Source organism: Labeo rohita, chromosome 5 (assembly GCF_022985175.1).
Source record: "Labeo rohita strain BAU-BD-2019 chromosome 5, IGBB_LRoh.1.0, whole genome shotgun sequence".
NCBI classification, from domain to species: Eukaryota; Metazoa; Chordata; class Actinopteri; order Cypriniformes; family Cyprinidae; genus Labeo; species Labeo rohita.
The window spans coordinates 18,870,560-18,893,893 of record NC_066873.1 but is presented as its reverse complement, the minus strand read 5'-3'; the positions used below and the strand labels follow the sequence as shown (position 1 = coordinate 18,893,893).

Below are 23,334 nucleotides of genomic sequence, written 5' to 3'. Positions count from 1 at the left end.
AATGATACGACTGGCCCTAAAAATGGGAACATACTTTATTTTTAAAATGTAAAAATCATGAACTATGCTCTCTGTTTTTAGTTTTGTATGTACACTTTTATGTAGTTTTTGGTTTTAGAATTTAACTACTGATAATTTCTTAGCATTTGAGGCAGTAAAATCCTTAGTTGAAAACACTGGAAAGATTGTCTTTCAGTGTTTGTGTTATTTTTAAACCAATCCTATTTCACTATGTTAATGTTTTATTCTAACAGCTGAAGGAAGATGTATTCCCTCTTACATACTGATAAATTGCATGCACCATAGTGTGCCCAGTGCATGCTTATATTCTCCTTATGCATGAATCTCAATCACACAGACATTATTGCAGAATGACACTTAATAGCTCAAAAATCAAAACTACTTTAAGAAAATAAAGGAGAGTCAGCCAAGAACAGCCTAAAATGGGTTATGGAAAATGTAAACATATCACGGGGAATTTGTTATCCATCATATTCATTATTGTTTTGACTGTTTTGTCTTAAAATCTGTGCAGTTTGTGTAAGCGCCTCCCTTTTCAGAATCAGTGGACTGTATATTTGCTCTTCCAGGTGACCTGAAAGGTTAATGTACTCAAACATTTTTTACAACTCTTATTCAAGGTTTGTTTGCTCTTGTTAAGTTCCAGTTGCTTGAATTCAAAAGTTGATAAGAGCTGATGATGCAATTAACATGCTGTGTATTTTTATTATGCCAGAAATGAGTTCAAAAGTGGCAATATTGGTAGCTAGCCAGCAGTCAGTCAGTTGATTCATTGCAACATTAATATCCAGTACAGGTTGGAGGCTATAACCTTGTATGTATACTGATTCACTACATGAGTTCTTTTGATAGTATTTCACTTAGGACATATTTTGTACTAGAACTAAATTTTGAATTTCTTGAATTTGGCACTGCTGTGTTGAATTAAATGGCACCACAAATTGCTAACCTGTAGGCCTATAATACTTTGAGTCCCCTTGTTTGCATTTCCCTAAAACTTTGAAGTGCACTTCTACCTGGAACAAGATATCAAAGCATCTTTTGATATCTACTAACCTTTCCTGTGAGAAGAACGAAAAGCTTTCTTGAATATCAAAGTGAAAGCTAATATATCCTTTTTTCCAAGAGCTTTTTAGCCTACTCCTTAATGCCAGGCTCCAATCTGAAGTCAGATCGAAGCTATTTTTAGATAAACTTTAATTCTCTGATGTGAGGTTCTGAGTATAACCTTTAAAATGCTCACAAAAGCTGTTCTCGTAGGTCATAGTTTGAGTCACTGCTGTCAGAAAGTTTTAGTTTTAGTGACCAGCTGTCAAGACATGTCACGGGGTCTAAGGGAAAGTCAGAGTCTTGTTTGTATTTAAACAATTACACAACTGTCTGTTTTTGCTGGTTAATTTTTGACCACACACACTTTTGTCTCTTGTGAAACTGCAATACAGAGGCAGTTCCTAATGTAAACTCATCTCGAAATCGCAGTACAACCTGTGGTCAAATATGAGGAGCACAGCTCTCATTTTAATTTCTGCTTTAATAGTCCCAGCTTTGCTGGCTCTCAAAGGTAGGAAGTACTTTATTTTACAAACTTTATTGAATTTAATGGTATTTTACAGGCTGTATTTCCACTGTGGTAAAAGGAAGGATTCAGCCAGACTCATTACAGCCTATTTTATTTCTTTAATATAGGAAGTTACAATAAGGGTTTGTATTAATAATGTTAAATTGAAGTTTAACAGAATAACAAAATTACAGTTAATGACAGTTGTGAGTTTGTTCTGTGCTTATGTGTATGCATTTATTCTTTATAATATTTTTTGTATGTCTACAGGCAAGAACTATACCAAGGAAAATGTTTGCCAAGAGCTTAAAGCCTTTGGAATCGAAACGTTCAAAGAAATGCAAGTATAAATTGTTTTCTTTTCCCGAAGGATTTACACAATTCCAAGTCTCAACCATAGTTTATGGATAAAAATTCACTGCTTCTTTATATGCACAAAATATTTGGCTCTCAAGTTTTTAAGTTTAAAGTTAGATTTAAAAAGTATTTAAGTTTCAGTTCACTTTGTAGATCATTTTTCACCTTTGTTCACTTTTTGTCCACACAGTATCCCTGATGTAATTAGTAGAGATTCTCTGAACATGCTTGCATAACCTATTTTGACCTTTGATCCTCCTGCAGGGTCACTGTCCTCTACAGCCAAAAGTTCCCGAATGGGACATTCCAGGAGGTCAACTGTGTGGCAGATGAAATGACAAAGCTTGCAGAAAAATGCTGCAAAGACGACGCAAGTCCTGACTGCTATGATAAAGGAGTAAGTGGTTGTCCTCTATAGTAAAGAAGTGTTTTGTTTAGCAACAAGTCAAACTCATTCAAATGAATCCCAGGTTCAAGGCTAGAGTAATTCAAATACAAATCTATTAGAGATAAAACACAAAATAAGCCATTCACACTATTCTCAACTTAATAAACTCAACACGAATAAATTGAATGTTTTTAATGAAAAACTGGTGGAGAGATGGAGCAGTGCGAACCAGGAGGAATGATTTGATTATAATCACCTCCTTATGCTGGTAGAAGTTGTAACTAAAAGCATTTTTCACCACTGAGCGCAGAAAAGCAGCCGTGTATTCTGAAGAAATATTTTTTACAAGCAATATAAATTATAATTATTTCATTACATTATAGTAGATGGTTTACCCGTGACAGATTTATTTTCTGAAAAGCCTGAAAGGCGTGAAATTGGCGTTGTATTTTTGGCCGTCTGCTGCCTTTGACGAGTGATTAGTCCCATGATAAACGTTTTCAGAATTGGGTCCCCCGGAAGGAAAATATAAAACTAAACAGTGCTGAGTTTATTAAATATTCATGTGCTTTTTGAACAGTCCATACATCAAAAGACTTAAAACAGATGACATAGTGGATGACGTGTGCAGATGGACACGCACTTAATAAAGCAGGTGGCAAGCTCTGTTTGCCCAATAAATTTTATTGCCCTCATGAATATGCAAAAGTATGTTAACTGAAGGGTGGACAAGTTTGGCATCTTGAAACCTGAATACCCATTATTGGATTAACTGCTAACCCAGGTGTGAAATGAAACTAACCCATTATTTAAAATGACCCTATATTAAAATTTTAAAGCAAAAGACACTCAAGTTAATTGAAATCAAGTGCTTAGTAAATGTAAATGGTAGCTAAACCCATTAAGATACCAAAATCTACCATAGCTAAATGTAGGGTATGCTAAATTTATACACTCCCTATCAATTACTTCCAGACTGTGCATTCGGAAGCATGAACATTAAGCAGAACTGGAGCAGAATCACATGCTAGATGTAGCACAACATACCTCAAATAGACTCATGCTCACATTCTAATTACTGTGGAAGTTCTGGAGGTAGTTAACTTAATTACATCCCTAACTCACACAGCCCCATCTTTTCAGAAGTCTTTCACCCTTGATGGTCTTCTCGTTGACAGGTCGTGCTTTTTATTATGCCTGACTGTATAAATCTCATCTTGCTAAATCTCTCAGGCTCGGTCTTAATCATCAGCTACAGCTAAGCTCATTACATCACATTTTCATGTGTTCCTGTCATCAAGTGTCTTTTCATTCTGCTTAAGTACATCACTGGTGTGTCAGCCAGACCTTTACAGTTGCTGTTAGTTTATATAAGACTGATTTGACCAGAGATGGGAGAGAGGTGCAGTTTAGCCATTATTTGGAGTTGTGTTTTCATTAAAAAAAAAAGTCTGTTTTTAGAGAAAAATAAAATTCTAGCTGGTATAAAAGCATGTTTGAATGTGAGCAGTGGCACAGTTGTTAGCACACATGCTCTGACATATTGAGTTTGGTACATACACGAGTCTGCTTCGTGACATTTTCCAATCTAATTCCCCCCACTTATCCCTATTGATTCTTGTTCTTTATCTCCAATATCCTATAAAATAAAAAGTGGCAAAAGGCCACTTACTCGGAAGGGTGAACCTTGAAACCATCATCAACAAAGGTGAGAAAATACAAAAATCAATAGATATTATTTCTTTTGAAAAAGAATAATAATAAAACATAACATGTAAATATAAAAATAACACTGCTGAAAAAACAGAAATTCTAGTGGTTTCCACTACAAATACCATTACAAACCATCTGTAGTGTCTTTTAGGACATATTCAATTAGGATTTAGTGAAAGCCACCAATAGAAGGTGACCAATTACCAGAAGAAACCCACAGGGTCCATTACAGTTTTTATTAAAACCAATACCAGGTCCCATTATAACCAGTAAAACCATTACAAATTTTGTGATGGTGTCTATCATAGTTTTTTTTAGCAGGGAAATAACATCAAAATAAAAACTGTGTGTGTGTGTATAAATTGAAATGGTGGTTAATACCAAAAGCGGTGCAAGGAAGGACAACCAGTGAACTGGCATCAGGGTCATGGGCGTCCAAGTCTCAGTGATGTATGTGGGACATGTAAACACAATGAGAAGAGGCAGGCCGGTGGAGGCGCTGTTATGCTCTGAACAATGTCTGCTGGGAAACCTTGGGTTCTGGCGTTCATGTGGATATTATGTATGACCTAAAGATTGTTGCAGACCACGTACACCTCTTCATGGCAATAGCGATCCCTGATTGCAGTGGCCTTTTTCAGCAAGATAATACACCCTGCCACAGTGCAAAAATTGTTCAGGAGTGGTTTGAGAAACATGACACAGAGTTCAAGGTGTTTCCTTGGCCTTCAAATTCCGCAGATCTCAATCCAATTGAGGTCCATGGGATGTGCTGGACTGACAAATCTGATTCATGGAGGCCACCTCAGAACATGATTTCATAAAAACAGTAATATACTGTACCCTACAGAGGATAAGTGGTTTGAGGAACATTTGCTTTCTGTGGTATACTGTTGCTTAGATGCACGCTTTATTAAGAGAGCCTCTTAGGTTATAAATACAAATAATATTCTCCTTTAATTTGTACATGGAGATAATAACACATATCCTGACTGAAGGCAACTCCAACTGAACTCCAGAAACGTTCCTGTTGTCAGTTTCAGGCCCAATCCTCGGCACACTTCAATGCAAATTAATTACGGTGCGTGTTAGCTGGTGTGGGTGCAGAGCGCTCGCTGCTTCATTCATTGTATCAGTGTCTTTCCCTGGGGACAGCTTACATTCATGTCATTAAAAAAATAATTACTTGAGCAGAATGTCCTCGTCTGCCTCAACTTGCTGATTGCTCACACTGCATTTGCAATTATAAAACAAAGACTGTTTCAATAGGCTTCAAACACTGCAGACTTAAAGGGATAGTTCACACAAAAATGAAAATTACCCCATGATTTACTCACCCTCAAGCCATCCTAGGTGTATTTGACTTTCTTCTTTCAGACGAAGCTTCCAAGCTTTATAATGGTGTAGGGTATCAGAGCGAATCAGACAAATGGAAGATTCGATCAGAACATTTGGTTGAAACCAAAGAGCCAAATTCCACAAAGAGGCCCATGTTACCCACACATTTGTCTATTATGTTCTAATCACTCGTTGTGTATGTCCTTTTAACCCTTTCACGCGTACGATCACACCTGTGTGATCATTCTTGGCTGGTCCCTTGAGCGTACAATCACACCGGTGTGATTCGAACGTTCAGCGCGTCACGTGATCAACCGCTGAATTCAAATCTGCTTTGGCTGGCGCTGAGCCAGATCAGACGCACTGAGCGCTTATCATATTATCGCAACTATTCCGTGTTTTCAACAATAAAATGCTTATTTTAGGTCCCAGACATTTACATACACATACGTCCTAGTAAAAAGATGCATTTATATTTAGCAAAATACACGCCGATGTCTATGGCAGCGGCAATAAAGATCCTTATAAATGTTATCTGACGACATGTTTTATTGATATCATATACACATTGTGTAGGTAACTATAAAGTTTACTCTGCTCTTCTCCAAGTTCACCAAAGACTTACTTTAATGTTTTTCGGGAGGAGAGGATGAATTTGCGTTTTGTAAATCCCACAGCTTGGATTCAGCGCAAACTAACATGGCGGGGCCCATCACTCGGCATAGACTAACTAACACGCTCATTATAAAAGTGTTTAAACCTCCAAATACATTTACTTGCACATATTTCAGAATCGGAATATCAGATATTTCATAATTCAGTCGGCACGTTTGTGAATATTAATAATAAAAAGGGAAAAAACTATATAAAAGGTGATACATGTGTCATACAGCGCTATTGTGGCTGCGTTGTGTCATGTGACAAACACGACGCGTCGCCATGGAAACAATAAGGCTATACGTTCTAAATAACGGTCGCCTAAAAAACTCACTCTGGGGGCTCAGCTAGAATTTTTTAAACTCACGTGTGAAAGGGTTAATAACTATTGAATAGCTTAAGGGTTTATATTCATGTTTGGTATGTATGAGTTTGAAAATTCATGCTTTGAACGTTTCTAACAATCAATTCTTTGTCAAATGAATTCATGTTATAGAAATCATGGCCAAATTATACTCTTCAAGAGTGGGAAAATTCTGACCATGTGACTGATAAGATAATATACTGATTTATGTTTTGGGAGTAGAAACATAGCAATATCCCGAGTTAAGACAACACCTAATTGGTCAAGACACCATTTTGGGATGTGTCCAAAGCTGAGTTTAAAACCACAGGACACCATCAAATTTTGCTTTTAGCTATTGGTTTTAACCATCGCTTCTAGTCATGCTTTTAGCCGTTGCTTTTAGCTTTTAGCTATTGGTCTTCACCATGCTTTTTGCCATCATTTTTGCCGCTGCTTTTTGCGTTCTTTGAACGCTTCCTGGCTTGCACGCTAGCCACTCCTCTAAAACAAAAACATGAGGAGATCGTCACATTTCTTTCTTTTACTTTAATCTTTTCTTTCTGTTGAGAGTTTCTTGTTCTAAGTTAAGTTTTGCCGCTAAACCGTGTCTCAGACTTCGTGCCCGCCTCAAAACTTCAATCAGCGTACACAACTCCATCCTCCAGCCAATGCCCAAGACATCACTTCCAATGACCACAAACTTCCAGCCAGTCAGCAACCTTGGGAAACCCTCTTTCTGCAACGACGTCATCGAAGGGAATCCCTTAACACAAAGGCAACGCAAGTACAAACCTCCAGAATCTAGCTGAACTGGTGCATTTGATATAAAGTTTAATAACCTCATTGAGAAACTCAACGTGAGGGTTAATTAAATGATTGATGGTTGTTCAGGTCTAAGCAACTGCATATATTGCTATAAACTTGGGATTTCATATGTTCACTCTTCTAAACTCATTCTTTCCTCATTTTCTCTTTTTCTGCAACTTGTATGAATGTGTGAATGCGCGTCTATGTGTTAGTTTAGTTTATGTCTTAGGTTTTTCCAATAAATTGCTATTCGTATTGAAAAGAGTATCTTGTGTTTGTGCTTATAAATTAATGTCTTAAACTGCCGACCTCGTTACCGTGCTAATAGTGTTTTCACTATATTTTGGATATTAGTATCCATTGCAGAGTTGGTGTTATATGGCTCGCTCAATGAATCGCTGGCCGATTCATTGATCCGTCGTAAAACAGAGATTCTGTTCAGTCTTAAATGATTCCCTTTGAGCTAAATTGACCTCTGTAAATCCCCTACAATGGCAGTGAATGTCAGTTTTGAGACTTTGAAGCAAAATAAAGTGCATCCATCCATCATAAAAAGCACTCCACACAGCTCCAGGGGGTTAATAAGGGCCTTGTGAAGTGAATCGATGTGTTTGTGTAAGAAAAATATCCATATTTAAAACTTCATGAACTGTAATCTCTAGATTCCGCTAACTGCCGTACGCGCAACAAGAAAAGTGATGTAAGTCTTCACTGCTATCCTAGCAATAAGAGGAGGAGAAAAAAATTGAAAGATGCCTGTGGACGAATAAAACTTACTAAAGACCCGCATCTTTGTTTTCTCCATTTTAGCCCTGATGCTTTTGAGGCTTTTAGCAGACCACAGCTACTGAAAGAGCTTACAGACAGCAGAGACAAGAAATGCTAGATGCCATCCTGGCAGGATGTAAACATGCCAATGCTTGTCATGACACTGCAGCCACTGAAGGAATTTTTATAGCGTGGATTTCACTCGATATCCAGGGGTGTTTAGACTCCTTGTGGGAAAAATCGATGGTACGACATTTTATTTAAGTCTGCACATACATCCATTGCCACCTGTAAGCTCATTCAGTAGCTGTGGTCATTGTATCAGTATTTATTTTTAAAAATTTGTATTCTAACTTGTGTTGTGGTAAAAATAGCAACAGGTAGCACAACCATTTTATGTCATATTGACGCCCCCCATTGTCAAAAATATGTATAAAACGATGTGGATTTTTAAAATAATTTTATCTTTCATGGGTTTTCTACTACATATTTCAGTAAGAGACATTGTTTACATTATATTAAGCCATACATGTTATAATACCCAGGGTTCCCTTTATAAAGTTGTAAATATAGATATTTTTCTTACGCAAACACATTGATTTGCTTCAAAAAGGTCTTTGTTAACTCCCCAAAGCCATATGGAGTACTTTTTATGATGGATGGATGCAATTTTTTGCTTCAAATTCTCGACCACCATTCACATTACAAACCTTGGAAGCGTCATGACATTTTTTAATACTACGTTTGCATTAGTCTGAAAGAATAAAGTCATATGCACCTAGATGGCTTGACGGTGAGTAAATCAGGGGGTAATTTTCATTTCGGCGTGAACTCAGTGCCATTAAAGGACCATGAAGCTGTTTATACATGCAAAATAAAACTACACTGTAAAAAACAATTTGTTGAGTCAACTTAAAATAATTTGTAACCTGGTTGCCTTAAAATTTTAAGTTCAGTCAACTCAAAAAAAGTTTTATTCAACTTGAAATGTTAAATTAATAGTAAGTGACAGCTTAGATATTTGAGTTGAATCAACTTAAAATTTTAAGGCAGCTGGGTTACTTACCCATCTGTTAAGTTTCGCAAACACAAATATCTAAGTTGTTACGTAGTACAGCTTAACATTTCAAGTTGAATAAACTTATTTTAGTTGACTGAACTTAAACTTTTAAGGCAGCAGGGTAACAAATTATTTTAAGCTGACTTAACAAATTGTGTTTTTTTTTATTTTTTACAGTGTACTAAATAAGTAATAAACTAAAAATCATGTCTCCAACAGAGAAACCATGATAAATGGATTTGTTATGAACCATTTAATTATCACACATACTAGACAAGATTGTTCATTTTGTTTTCCTGTGGTGTTGTTTTGGATTTGTGTTGTGTTGCTTGCTTTTTATTTACATAGCAATCTTTTTCCAAGGCTACAGAGATCTCTGAGAAGTCATGTGGAAAGGACTCTCCATTCCCCAAACATCCAGGGATCGAGCAGTGCTGCACACTTCAGGGTCATGAGAAGAAACTTTGTTTGGCCTCACTACGGTACTCTGCAGATGAGCTGCCCTCCCTACTGGAGCCCACAAATGAAGAGATCTGCACCGAGTACACTAAAAACGAGAAGGACTATGCTGTCAGGTGAGATTTGTCCCATTAGAGTCATTATCAAGGCCATAATGCTTCAGGGTTATTAGGGGAAATAAAAACAGAAGAAATCAACCTCACCCACTGGTCACTTTCGTTTCTCATTTTCTTTAGCAAAAACACATTGCTACTAAAATTCTTTGAAAATTTGAAAAATTCCAGCCCTTTTGAAATAACCTTGACAAAAGTTTAAAATGACTAATTATACCTCCTACTTTCATCTAAACACTTCTTGTAAACAAGTACAAACTCTAGGCATTTTTGTTCTTGATTTGCAGCTGTGAAAGAGTATATTAGAAAATGCAATATGCCTCTTCTTATGTCACAGTGGTAGAAAAGCATCTCTCATGACTTGGATCTGCAAATTCAGCATTTCCTTCTGAATGCATTCGTTAGAATGTGTCCCAATTACATTACCTCAGAAAAATCACTGGCTATTTAGTTTCTCTGAATAGCCATGTTTTTTTCCAAACTGTTCTCCCAGGTATAGCATGATTAGAGAAAGAAATTTTCCATGGAAGCCTAATGGATTATGATAACATCCCTTTGTTAGTGTCATACTGATAAAAAGACTCTGAAGACTGGAGAGCATTGCTTCTAGAAACCAAACCTTTCTTATTATTCATTCACTGTTTCCTTTCAACAACACCTTGGAAAATGGTCATGGAAAATTCAGAGACCAGTTTTTTCCTTTCTTTCTTTTTTCTTTTTCTTTTTTCTTTTTTTTTTTTTGATAATAGCATAAATATAAATATGTATACTAATTGTTTATTTTGACAACTTTTTGTCTGCCAGTCATTTCTAACAAGTAACCACATTCATACCCAGAAAGGTAGTAACAACATTAAAATAGTCCATGTGACTTAAGTAGTAGTTGTGTTGCTGTCTATGCAGGGTCAGAAAGCTCTCAGATTTCATCAAAAATATTTTAATTTGTGTTCCGAAGATGAATGAAAGTCTTATGGATTTGGAACGACAGGAGGGTGAGTAATTAATGACAGAAAATTTATATTTTTGGGTGAACTAACCCTTTAAGGCCAGTTGACACTGTACCGACAAATGCAGACCAACATCAACAGCCGATTGAGTAGAGTATGTCATTTCTTAGATGTTCCAAGACTTGATAAGCACAGACTCAACACGTTCAATCAGTAAAACCAGCACCAACCAACACCAACAGATGCCAACAGGGGTAACACACTGATGACAACAAAACCAGATGAATGCCATTTGTTGGTATCTCTCGAAGTGTGAATTAACTGAGAGCACAATGTGTATGGACACAATGAAGTGTCCATACATCCTTACGTAAAAAAAAGTTTATTCAAGTGTGCTATTAGTATACTTCTTTTAAACTAAAATAGTAAAGTATACTTTTAGTCTACTTTTTATGTACTTCTCAGAAATGGGCTTTATGTAATTCTCAGAGATACACTTAAAATGACATTTAAGTATTAGGGCTGTCAAACGATTAATCGCGATTTTATTGTAACATTTTTAAAAAATGAAACTTTCATATATTCTAGATTCAAACATTTCAGTTTTTTTTTTTTTTTTTTTTTTTTTTTTTTTTTGTTTGTTGTTGTTTTGTGTTTGATGATGACAGAATACAGCTCATGAAAGTCAAAAATCCAGTATCTCAAAATGTTAGAATATTTACATTTGAGTTTCATTAAATGTCCATCCCTACATTATAAATTCTGAGTATCTCTTGTTCTTTGAAACCACACTAATGGGGAAGACTGCTGACTTGGCAGTGGTCCAGAAGACAATTACTGACACCCTCCGCAAAAAGAGTAAGTCACAGAAGGCCATTACTGAATGGTGTGGCTGTTTACAGAGTGCTGTATCAAAGCATATTAAATGCAAAGTAGACTGAAAGGAAGAAATTGGGTAGGCAAAGGTGCACAAGCAACAGGGATGACTGCAAGCTTGAGAATACTGTCAAGTAAAGCTGATTCAAACACTTGGGAGGGCTTCACAAGGAGTAGAATGAAGCTAGAGTTAGCACATCAAGAGTCACCATGCTCAGACGTCTTCAGGAAAAGGGCTACCAAGCCACTTCTGAAATAGAAACAGCGTCTGAACTGGACTGTTGCTCAGTGGTCCAAAGTCCTCCTTTTTTAGATAAAAGTAAATTTTGCATTTCATATTGAAATCATGGTCCCAGAGTCTGGAGGAAGACTGGAGAGGCACAGAATCCAAGCTGCTTGAAGTCAGTGATGATTTGGGGTGCCGTGACATCTGCTGGTGTTGATCCATTGTGTTTTATCAAGTGCAAAGTCAATGCAGCCATCTACCAGGAGATTTTGGAGCACTTTATGCTTCCATCTGCTGACAAGCTTTATGGAGATGCTGATTTCCTTTTCCAGCAGGACTTTAGCACCTGCCCACAGTGCAAAAACCACTTCCAAGTGGTTTGCTGACCATGATATTACTGTGCTTTACCTGACCTGAACCCCATAGAGAATCTGTGGGATATTTTCAAGAGAAAGATGAGAAACAGTCGATCCAACAATATACAGACGATCTGAAGGCTCAATAGTGCCATAACAGTGCCACAGGCTGATCACTTCCATGTCACCCCTCACTGATGCTGTAATTTGTGCTAGCAGCAAGTCATTTGCTGTAATATGTGCTGCCGACCAAGTACTGAGTGCATAAATGAACATACTTTAAAACACTTTTAAAGAACTTTTCTTTTTTTGCAAATCCATTTTTTGATTGATCTTAAGAAATATTCTAATATTTTGAGATACTGGATTTTTGGCTTTCATGAGCTGTATGCTCTAATCATCAAAGTTAAAACAACAAAAACTTTAGAAATATTTTACTTTACATGTAATGAATCTAGAATATATGAAAGTTTCAGTTTTTAAAATAAGTTACAAGAAAAAAAAAGAAACTTTTTCGTGATATTCTAATTTTTTGATATGCACCTCTATGTACAAATACAAACACATTCAGGTATATACTTAAGAAATATTTACAAGTATATGTATATATTATCATTTTTATCATTTTTCATTTATCATTTGTGTGTATTTATATATACATAATAATTACACACAGTACACACACATATATTAGGCAAACTCAAACTTTTATTTTGTATGCAATTAATAGTGATGAATTGTTTGACAGCCCTATTAAGTATACTTGACTTATACTTAAAAAAAAAATCGAGCAATACTTGTGCTCCTAGAATCCATGTTTTCATTGTTATATGGGCACTAGTACACATCTTCTGTACAGAATTTCCATTAAAAAAAAAAAACACAAGTGAAGAAGAAACTGAAACAACAGCTTCCACATGTAACCTAACAGACATAAAACTGTGCATCAAAACTGTGTAACATTATGGAATAAAATATCAACCAATGAAGAGGTAATAATGACTGTGAAGCTTTGGGGTGTTACGTCTTGATTATATCATTCTAAATCCAATTCATTTGCTTTTATTCAGCTTTTTGTTTAAATTGTTGTTTATTTCTTTATTTTTTTACTTATGACACTTACCTACATTCAGGTGTTTTTTTTTTTTTTTTTTAAATGCATGAAGCTAGAATAAAATGTTTTTGTTTACAAGCAGATACCCTGTTCTTTCTTTTGATGTTTTTTATTTTCAGATATTCAAATAACAAAATATATACAAATTAAAACCTAAACAGGGACATAATACTTTAATATACTTAAAGGAGAAGTCCACTTCCAGCCAGAACAATAATTGACAGATAATGTACTCACCCCCTTGTCATCCAAGATGTTTGTGTCTTTCTTTCTTCAGTAGTAAAGAAATTATGTTTTTTGAGGAAAATATTTCAGGATTTTCCTCCATATAATGGACTGATATGGTGCCCCGATTTTGAACTTCCAAAAGACCCTTATTCCTTGGCTGGGATCGTTTACAATCGCATTTGGGATCATTTGAAGCCGCATTTAAACTGTATTTTGGAAGTTCAGAATCGGGGCACCATATCAGTCCATTATATAGAGAAAAATCCTGAAATGTTTTCTTATAAAAACATAATTTCTTTACAAATGAAGAAAGACATGAACATCTTGGATCACAACGGGGTGAGTACATTTTCTGGAATTGGACTTCTCCTTTAAAGTATGCTATAAAGTTAATTTAAAGAAAACTTACGAATATACTTGCAGTATAAAACTACTAAACAAGTAGTTTACTGAGACTACACTTTAAAGTGTACTAAAAATGCTACTACAAGTATTTAATTAGTAAACCATCAGTATACCTATAAGTTCACTTTTAGTATAGTTGCAGTACAAGCTAAAAACATTGATGTGAACTAGCTGTGTACTCAAAGTTTGCTACTGTTATACTTATATATTAGAAAGTGGGCTAATTTAGTCCCAAAGAGTATTGAAATAGTACATTTACAAGTATACTACTAGTACACTGATATTTGTATACTTACTACATAAAGTATACTAAAAATATACTTGAACTTTACTTAAGTATACTTCATACAATAAACGTCTCTACTTTTTGGTAAGGACAGTGGTACCAAATATCCTGTTTGAATTCCCAATCAAGAGCATTTCCTGAAGCTGCAAATTATGTGGTGCATTAATGAGTTTCGTATATGTATGTGAGTTGTAATAGCAAACATCAGGATGTCAAGTGTCTTTTTCTCCATTGCTCTACTGGGAGTCCATTTTAAAATGAATACCATCATGTTTGATAGTGTGTAAACTATCCATGGAACTAGAGACAATATTACGCCTTCTTGCCAAGGAAAGACATTTGCGCTTAATAGTCAGGTGGAAGTGATAATTGCTTGTTGGGCTGGTTTGCCTCAGGGGAGGCCTCTTGGACAGAACGTCTATTTAAAGTCAATATAATATTTTGTTTGGACTTTAATGGCACTTAGAATGACTCGGTCCTGAAATAAATAAATCAAATATTGCCACCTATCAAAGTGTTAATTGCCTTTTTTGGCCATTATAGTCTGCTCTGATTGTGGTTGCCTTAGTAGCGAGGGGAGATAAGTATCTTTTGTTGACGCACTGAAGCAGATTTCTGTACACATCAAAAGCCGATTTGAACAAAATGAACAAAACATGCCCCCAAAGCCCATTAGTCAAGATGAAGTACTTCTTCATCGATAACAGACCAATATGGTCTTTTAAATCAGACTCGCTAAGTAGTTTCCTATCAGAAGTTTGTTAAATATAACCATTGTTTTATTTATTTAGTTTTATACTACCAGTTGAAAGTTTTTAAACAGTAAGATTTTTAATGTTTTTTAAAGAAGTCTTGTCTGCTCACCAAATACAAGTAGTTATTTTAAATAGTAAAAATATTTCAAAATTTCACTGCTTTTGCTGTACTTTTAAAGAGAATTCGTTAAAAGCATTAAAAAATCTTTTGACTGGTAGTGTTGTTTGATTGGCTGCATAAGATAAAAATACAAAACGTTTGTAACTACAAAGGTATGTCCAGTACCAGTAAAGACTAAAAGATAGTATTTTCTTGTAAAACATACTCCAATACTCTTTAATTTACAGTGTGAGCAGCTGAAAGCTGTTTGCAGTTTCATAGGTTTTGTTTGACAAACATCCACACACATTGATGAACCTGGTTTGTACTTATAGTACATTTGTATCCTTGATAAAAGATTACAGTTGCCATAATATATATTTTGTATATGTCATAATTTACATTTTATAATTTTAACAAAGAAAAATCTAAATGTTTTGATGCTTTGGTACACGGTTGGTAATCCATTTTTTATATGACATGTCATGTAATTATGTTTGTTTTGCTTACAGAAATGCAGACCTCATGCCTAAAACCCTTTTAGCTCATACATCTCTTATTTTCTTACCTCTTCTCAACAAAGCTCTGCATAATGAAGCTAAATTGGTGTAGAGTCCTATGAATCATTCTGTTCTAAAATAAGCCTTGGGAGCATAAAGACAACAGTTTTTCATAATAAAATCTTTTGGTGACATCACACCCACATCCACGTGTAAACATGAGGATTATATGCTGTTTTGATAGGATTAAAACAAAGAAACACTTTTGGTGGCTTTGATTTCTGATTAGAAAATACTAATAGGGGAACAGAATATGCTGTGCCCTTTATGACTCACGTCTTGGAGGGCTTTGATTTACCATCTTGACGTCATGAGTCATTATTTTCTCTCCCTCAGGTATGTGTACGAGTTTGCCCGGCGGCACAGAAACATCCCAGCAGGCTTTGTTCTTAATGCTACTCAGAACCACGTGAGAATGGCAGAGAGATGTTGCCGCCCTGCTGTCAAAAACGCTTGTTTCCTTCGAGAGGTAGCGTGAACCACATATTTCTGATTACATTCTTTGGAAACCCTGGGGTGGCACGACCCCAGCGATAGGGGTGATGTTGGGTGAATGTATTTAATGCTGATTATATTTAATCACTTTGTCATTTGCAATCACACACACACACACAAAGACCCTACATATCATTCCAGACATAATAGTTGTTATTCAGGTAAGACATCTTACAGGACCGTGTTATTAGACGTCACGACTGAAGTAACAGGCACTGAAATGACAGGGAATGGCGGGCAAAGGGTTACGAAAAAAAAAGCAAATTATAGATATTCTGTTGTGGGGTCCAGAAATGGCTCAGACGTGAAAAATACAATGTCTGGTTAGATTGCACTATAGGCGTTGTTATGTAGGGGAGACTGACAGTCACCTGTCTTTCACCTGCAGACCCCCAAAAAATCTTGCATGCTATAGTTTCTAAAATGTGTAATTATAGAAAGTTTCATTTATTTAAAAACATTGTGTGTTGAGAAAGTTTAAACTTGCAACCTCTTATACTTAAGCAAGAAATAAACCTCTAAATAAATAGAAAATGCACAGCATCAGCTCATGCTCAGATCAGAAGCCTGAAATCATAAAACCAGACAGTTTTTAAAACAATTTGAATGAATATGGCGTGATATGCCTATTGCAGTTTCCTACCTAAGACAAGAGAGAATACATTTAATTTGATGTCTGGGGGCATAAACAATAAATGTTATTGCTTCAGACAAGGTAATACCAGATCTAACGGCTTAACGTAGACCCGACTGTTTCTCTTCTATTAAACTCATATGATACATTATATTATTTATGCTTATATTGTTTTAATATCATTTGTTTGGGTGTTAGGACTGAGTAAAAACGGTACTACAAAATGACCTGAGAGAAAGTAAAATATTAATTTCCGATCAAGAAATATTATTCTGCTTCTTTTTTCATATTGAGACTCTGCAGTAAGTTTTAAATAAACAAATCTCTCTCTCTGTCTCTCCCTCTGCTAAAAAATATAATTAAACTCTTGTCAGCCTGTGATTCTGAGTTTTGTATTGTATTTGTATTGTGATGTACAAACCCAGACATACAAAAACGTATAAAAATTACATAACAGAATGGTTATGTACCAGCTTGGAGACTTTATATTTTTGTTTTCAGAAGTTGTGTATTCATTAACTCATAATGCATGCATTTTGCATAATAAGCTGTCTAATTAGAAGCTGATGAAAAATTAAAAAATAATTTACTTCCAAGAACAGAGCAGACAATAGGCTCTTATTGCTCTGTTGGCTTAGAAACAACTTTTATAATTTTCTACATAGCTTTTGATGAGAGTTTAATAAATTATGTCCAGTTTCAAGTCAACATTTTGGATGATGGGATACCGCATGCACTTCCTTTGGAAGTGTAATTGTTCCCTCTTTTGTTGCTATTGTTATATGTATTGTCTGAAGACAATCAAACATAAGTACCATATGCCACCATATAGAAGCTAAAGGGTGCTTTGCCAGCTTGTAATGGGACTAATAATCATCATTGTGTATTGTGTGGCTGCTTTTGGTATCAAATTGCCTGAAGGCTCTTGCACAGTCTATTGTGAGGAACAAACAGGATTCCAAGATATTATTGTCAAAACAAAACCTGTGATGGCAGACTCACATCTGCTGTTCAGGGAGCTAAAATCTGCTTTCTGCTGCCCACACTGCTTTAAACAGCTACTAATTAAAATGTCTTTATTTTAGTTGCTGTGTAGGGGGAATGTGCTATTTGTCTAGTTTTGTCTAGCAATTTGTCTGAGGGAGCAGAATTATGAAATGGAATAAAATGATTATGAGGATAAGGATGATTAATATAATGATATCATTTAGTTGAAATCAGTTTAATTTATCTAGGTCAAACCCCCAGTAATGATTGTGAAAATGAAAAAAATAATTAATGATAATCATGCTAATGAACTGAGTGGTGGTTGATGTGGATTTCTTAGTAAAATATCTTATTACAAATCCTGTCTGTTTACAGAGACTCCAGATGCGAAGCTCCAATATTTTTCTGAGGTTTCTCTCCACTGCTTGCAACAGCCAAGTGAATTTGAAATCCTTCAAGTATGGGTAAATATGCTATGGTTCATCATACCATTACAGGAACAGTTCAGCAAAACTTTTCTCTGTTCTCATGGTGTTTCAAACTAGTATGCTGTTGTTGCTGTTGTTTTGAATCATTATAGAGCCAGGGTTGCCAAAACGTCAATTTTTCCCTCTCTGTGGGTTAAAGGTTTAACATATTTTGCTTAAATGATTTTTAATTGAAATTCTTGTATTTAAATATTTGCACAAACTTTATTTTAAGGTACTACTGTTACAGCGTAATTATACATATTGCAGTCTAATTGTACCAAGATATATTAATTAACTACATGTACTTTCTGTGGTTTCTAAGGTTTGGGTTAGGTGCATGTAATTATGTATAATTTACTGTAATTACTACTGCAAATACATGTACCATAAAAATGAAGGGCCCTATTTTAGCGAAATTTGCGAGAACAAAGGCTGAACGCTTTTTCAGAGAGCAGGGCCGGCGCAAAGGGGGGGCATTCACGGGCCGAGCCCACTCAAATGAGTTACTGTGCACCCCCTTTTAAAACTCTCCCCTCCTTGCTGAACGTGATCATTTTCTAAAGCGAAAGTGAAACCAAAAAACAGCTCATAAGAAAGCGGTTTTTTTTATTTTTTTTTTTTTGTTATGCGTTTTTTAGTTGGTCAATGGCGCAGTCTATTTCAGTTGCCTCAAAATAGCAATGCGCCAACAATGCACCTGAACACACCTTGTTTTCAGGCCAGCACGCCCACGGGCGCACAAATGGATGCAAATGCATTTGCTATTTAAACAACGTGGTGCAGGACATGAAAATGATAACTGCGTCGGGCTGAAACTAACCAAAAATAATTGCGTCGCGCTGCGTTGCGCCAGGTGTATGATAAGGCCCAAAGTGTTACCAAATATTTTAATCCAACCAATTTATATTGTGATAATTATAGAACTGTGCTAGATAAACAAGATTTTTGGGAGGGAAACTAGTAGGAAGCCTGTGTGCAGACATGAATTCCAAGGACCATGAGAAGAGCAAACTTAGAACAGAATCTTTAAAGGTTTAGTTCACTAAAAATGAAAATAAGCCCATTATTTACCCACCCTCAAGCCATCCTAGGCGTATTTGACTTTCTCCTTTCAGAGAAATCCAATTAGAGTTATACAAAAAATGTCCTCGCTCTTTCAAGCTTTATTGTGGCAATAGGTGGGTGTTTCTCTTCAACAGGTCGAAAGAAGTACAATAAAGCGCATCCATCCATTCGTTATAAAAAGTGCCTCACACGGCTCCAAGGGGTGATTAAATCCACCTGTCTTACAAAATTGACGCGTTTTTGTAAGAAAAATATCCATATTTAAAATGTAATAATCACTTTTATCTAGTTTGCACTAACAGTTGTACACGGATAATGGCTGTATGCATAGCGCATGCGCCTGTGAGTCTCATGTAAACCAACGTTTGTTTACAGGAGCAAAGGAAGCAAAATTTCCTTTAGCAATGGAAAAGCAGTCTCCTCTTGGCTTATATCGAAATCCTCCGACATTCTTCTATACAAATCCTCGTTTTGTACTTCTAATTCATGACTGTTGTTTTGTTTTGAACTCTGCACTTGCATGTCCGTGTTCGTCACTTTTGATCGGCGCAAGCGCAACGTCAACGTCCTACATCATCTGCTCAGAGCTTCTTCCGTGTACAACAGTGAGCGTAAGCTAGATTAAAGTGATTATTATATTTTAAATATGAATATTTTTCTTACAAAAATGCATCAAATCACTACAGGAGGCTTTTATTCACCCCCTGGAGCTGTGTGAAGCACTTTTTATTGTGGATGGATGCACTTTATTGGACTTCTTTTGACCTGTTGAAGAGAAACACCCACCTATTGCCATGATAAAGTTTGAAGTAGCCAGGACATTTTTTAACATAACTCTGACTGGATTTGTCTGAATGAAGAAAGTCATATACACCTAGGATGGCTTGAGGGTAAATAATGGGATCTATTTCATTTTTGGGTGAACTAACCCTTAAAACTGTACATTATTCAAATAATTAAAAAAAAAAAATGTTTCGGTCCACTGATTTTCATCAGGCATATGTGTAACGAAGTTCAGTGGATCGAAACGTTGTTTACTACAATACATTTTTGATACTTAGCAAGTACTGATAGTGTGCGTCTTTTTTAATTTTGAGTCGACAGTGGAGTCACAACAGATACTAGAGACCACAGGTTATCAATCTTCACCTCCTAACCCAACTTTTAAAAATCAAGTTATGAAAGTTGTTTCAGGACAAAATTAAATGTAAATGTTTCTTCAAGCAATGTTTACCACAGACCTAACTTTAAGAAAAAAACCTATAAAAGACCTCTTCTAAAAGATTGGGTTGGTCTAAAAATTTTAGGTCATTACAGAACAGTTCTATACTGCATGAGTAATATGCACTACTTTTATGGTGTTTACCATGGTCACTGTGAGCTTTCATTGAATCAAAAAGAGCTATGAGAAGATTTATTTCCCCTATTTTTATGGAAGGAACAACAGCATATGGGTTTGGGATGACATGAGGAAAGGAAAATAACATTTCTGAAAAATATTACACATACCTCTTTCCTCCTATACTTCAGTTGTTTATTCTCTCTACTTTTTCCTATTTAACCATAGTGATGCTTAAAATAGCACAAGGATATGTGATCCAATTTAGGAGCAGCACATGCAAGATCTTTAGTTTCCTGTATGGCTAAATGTGTAAATGAAATGTGTCATGCTCATTATATACCATGGACTTTACATTTCCTTACATATGTAAATTATGTCATATTTATAGGTTGTCTGTGTATTATGGAAATCTCCTAGGATTGTCCTTTGAAGAAGCATCAGCCTTGTCTGGTCGTTCCCAGTTGGGGCTTGAAAAATGCTGTTTACAGCCCCAACCTGAATGTATAATTGAAGAGGTGAGGAGAAGGGTCAGAAAAGATGGTTGAGTGCTCGATGCTGTTCAACAAACCACAATGAGCAGCACAAAGGTTCAAATGTCTCTTGGGACAATTCAATTTTGACCAGTGGTGCATTTTTCTGTTCCGCTTCACAAGATATCTGATGATACAACACAATAAGATGTTCTTCCTTGGTAACTGATGAAAAACATACCAACTACTAGAAAACTTAAAAGAGAAGTCCACTTCCAGAACAACAATTGACAGATAATGTACTCACCCCTTTGTCATCCAAGATGTTCATGTCTTTCTTTAGTCATAAAGAAATTGTGTTTTTTGAGGAAAACATTTCAGGATTTTTCTCCATATAATGGAGCCTTTCGATATTCAAAGATCATTTCAAAATCATCATACATCGCTGCAGAAGTACCGACCCAGTCTTTGCAAAGTGAACATGCAAAGAAGATCAAACACCCTTAACAAAAAAGGTAAAACAGCCATATAGGGCAATTTTGAAGTTGAGGGAGAAAATACGATCAGAGTTTTTCGACTTACCCTGACTGTCTTGAGCCAGAATACGCAGAGTTCAGGGAGAGTAAGACAAGACAAGCATTTGACATTAAAAAGTATACAAACTGTATTTTTAAAATGAAAATAACTAGAGGTGCTCCGATCAGGATTTTTGAGGCCGATCACCGATTGACGATCACAGGAAGCTGTATACTTTTCATAAGGTTTTCAAATGCCTGGTGGTTAGAAAAACGCATTATTTTTCACATAATTTACATTATTACAATACCTTTCTCCCAGCCTGGCACAAATAGCTCAATTAGTTCCAGGTTTAATGAAGGCCAGCCTTCCCAAAAAAGGATGTGTTATGATTGGTTAGCTATCCCAGTGCATTGTGAGTGGCGAACAGCTTAGACTGTGTTTCAGTACTGCCACGCCCCTTGTCAAAGCCCCTTGTCAAAGATTAATAGTGAATCTTACGTTTTAAATATGGATATTTTTCTTACAAAAACGATTCGCTACAGGAGACCCCCGGGAGCCATGTGAGGCACTTTTTATTATAAATGGATGCATTTTAATTGACTTTACTAGACTCCGATTGCATTCGTCTGGAAGAAGGAAGTCATATACACCTAGGATGCATGGAGGGTGAGTAAATAATACGCCACAGTAATGTTGAATCCTATCCTCAGCCTGCGAGATCGCAGATACATGATATTATCGTGCTAATTAATTATTCTACATACTTAGTTTCATTGCCCGAAACCAGCTCCAGCATAAGGCTAAAAGCAGCCTAACATTAACATTATCAAAAAACATCATCACTGATCAGCCTAGCCTATTCTAGTGCAAGTTTATGCATTTTAAAAAACACTTGTGTTATAAGTGAAGCTATCTAATCCCCCACCTTGTTCCTACAATTCGAATTTCCATAGGCAGGATTTCATTGCATGTGGAAAACAAACACTGTAGTCCAAAGGAGCCGTTAGTTGTAGTTCTTGGAAAGAGATTTTTTAAAAACAAAATATCTCCCTTTGGAGTGGACTTTGAGATTTGTAACTCTGTAGATCTTTTTATGCCCAAAGATACATACCACACACTGACTAAAATTAAAAAATGTTAAAAAGCATAATAGCACCCCTTTAATCACTGGCTCTGAATTTATTTATATGGGCATATAATTTCTTGGAGTTCCTTTAGTGCTGTTGAAAGAACAGCTTTTTTTATCTGTTCCTACACAACAATTCCAGCAATTGCATAATGCTTTTATCAAAGTTGCTTTTTCTGTTTGATTCAGTTTGATCAATTTTATCCTTACCATTTAAGCCATTCAGTTTTAGGGTACATTTTATAAGTGCCACATTTATGTCAAAAAACAAAGTGAAAGAAATGATGAGTGTTGTTTATACTTCCTTTTCAAGGGAAAAAGTACATAGAGCAGAAATTTCAACAGAACTCATTTCATTTATATTGCCATAAAATTGAGTGAAAGAGCCTGATTCTTCTTATACTTTAATAATAGATAACAAGCTTTCAGAAAGTTCTCTGCGCTGAATCCAAACTGGATGCCATGTCTGAGGATTTCCGGAAGTGCTGCAGCAAACCTGCCCTGGATACTCTTCCCTGCGTGGATGACTTGAAAAGGCAACCCCGTCAGTCTCCAGATGCAGCCAATCCTGTTTCATCTAAGCTCTGTGAGGAACCACATGGGATTGACAGGTGCTAATTTAATATTCATCACATTTTCAGAGGTAGCGAATCCATGTGTGTCCTAAAGCAAAGGTCAACCGGAAAAGATATTTCTGATAGCCTGATTATTTCATTATGATCTGCCCGTATCGAGCATTTTGTTGAAAGAAGACCTTGCAATCACTGCGCTATATTTTCATCTGTCTT

At 35.9% G+C, this 23,334-nt stretch overlaps 1 protein-coding gene across 1 annotated transcript in view; it reads left to right on the top strand.

The window, feature by feature from the left end:
- Window positions 1–1,423: 1,423 nt before the first annotated feature.
- Window positions 1,424–23,334, top strand: part of gc (GC vitamin D binding protein) — a 31,647-nt gene continuing 9,736 nt past the window's right edge. Inside the window, exons 1-8 of the mRNA XM_051110496.1 lie at window positions 1,424–1,582; window positions 1,850–1,919; window positions 2,201–2,333; window positions 9,377–9,588; window positions 15,775–15,907; window positions 17,930–18,018; window positions 20,820–20,946; window positions 22,961–23,157. Of these exons, the coding sequence (XP_050966453.1) occupies window positions 1,519–1,582; window positions 1,850–1,919; window positions 2,201–2,333; window positions 9,377–9,588; window positions 15,775–15,907; window positions 17,930–18,018; window positions 20,820–20,946; window positions 22,961–23,157 (1,025 nt within the window). The 5' untranslated portion in view covers window positions 1,424–1,518. The remainder of the gene's footprint in view (window positions 1,583–1,849; window positions 1,920–2,200; window positions 2,334–9,376; window positions 9,589–15,774; window positions 15,908–17,929; window positions 18,019–20,819; window positions 20,947–22,960; window positions 23,158–23,334) is intronic.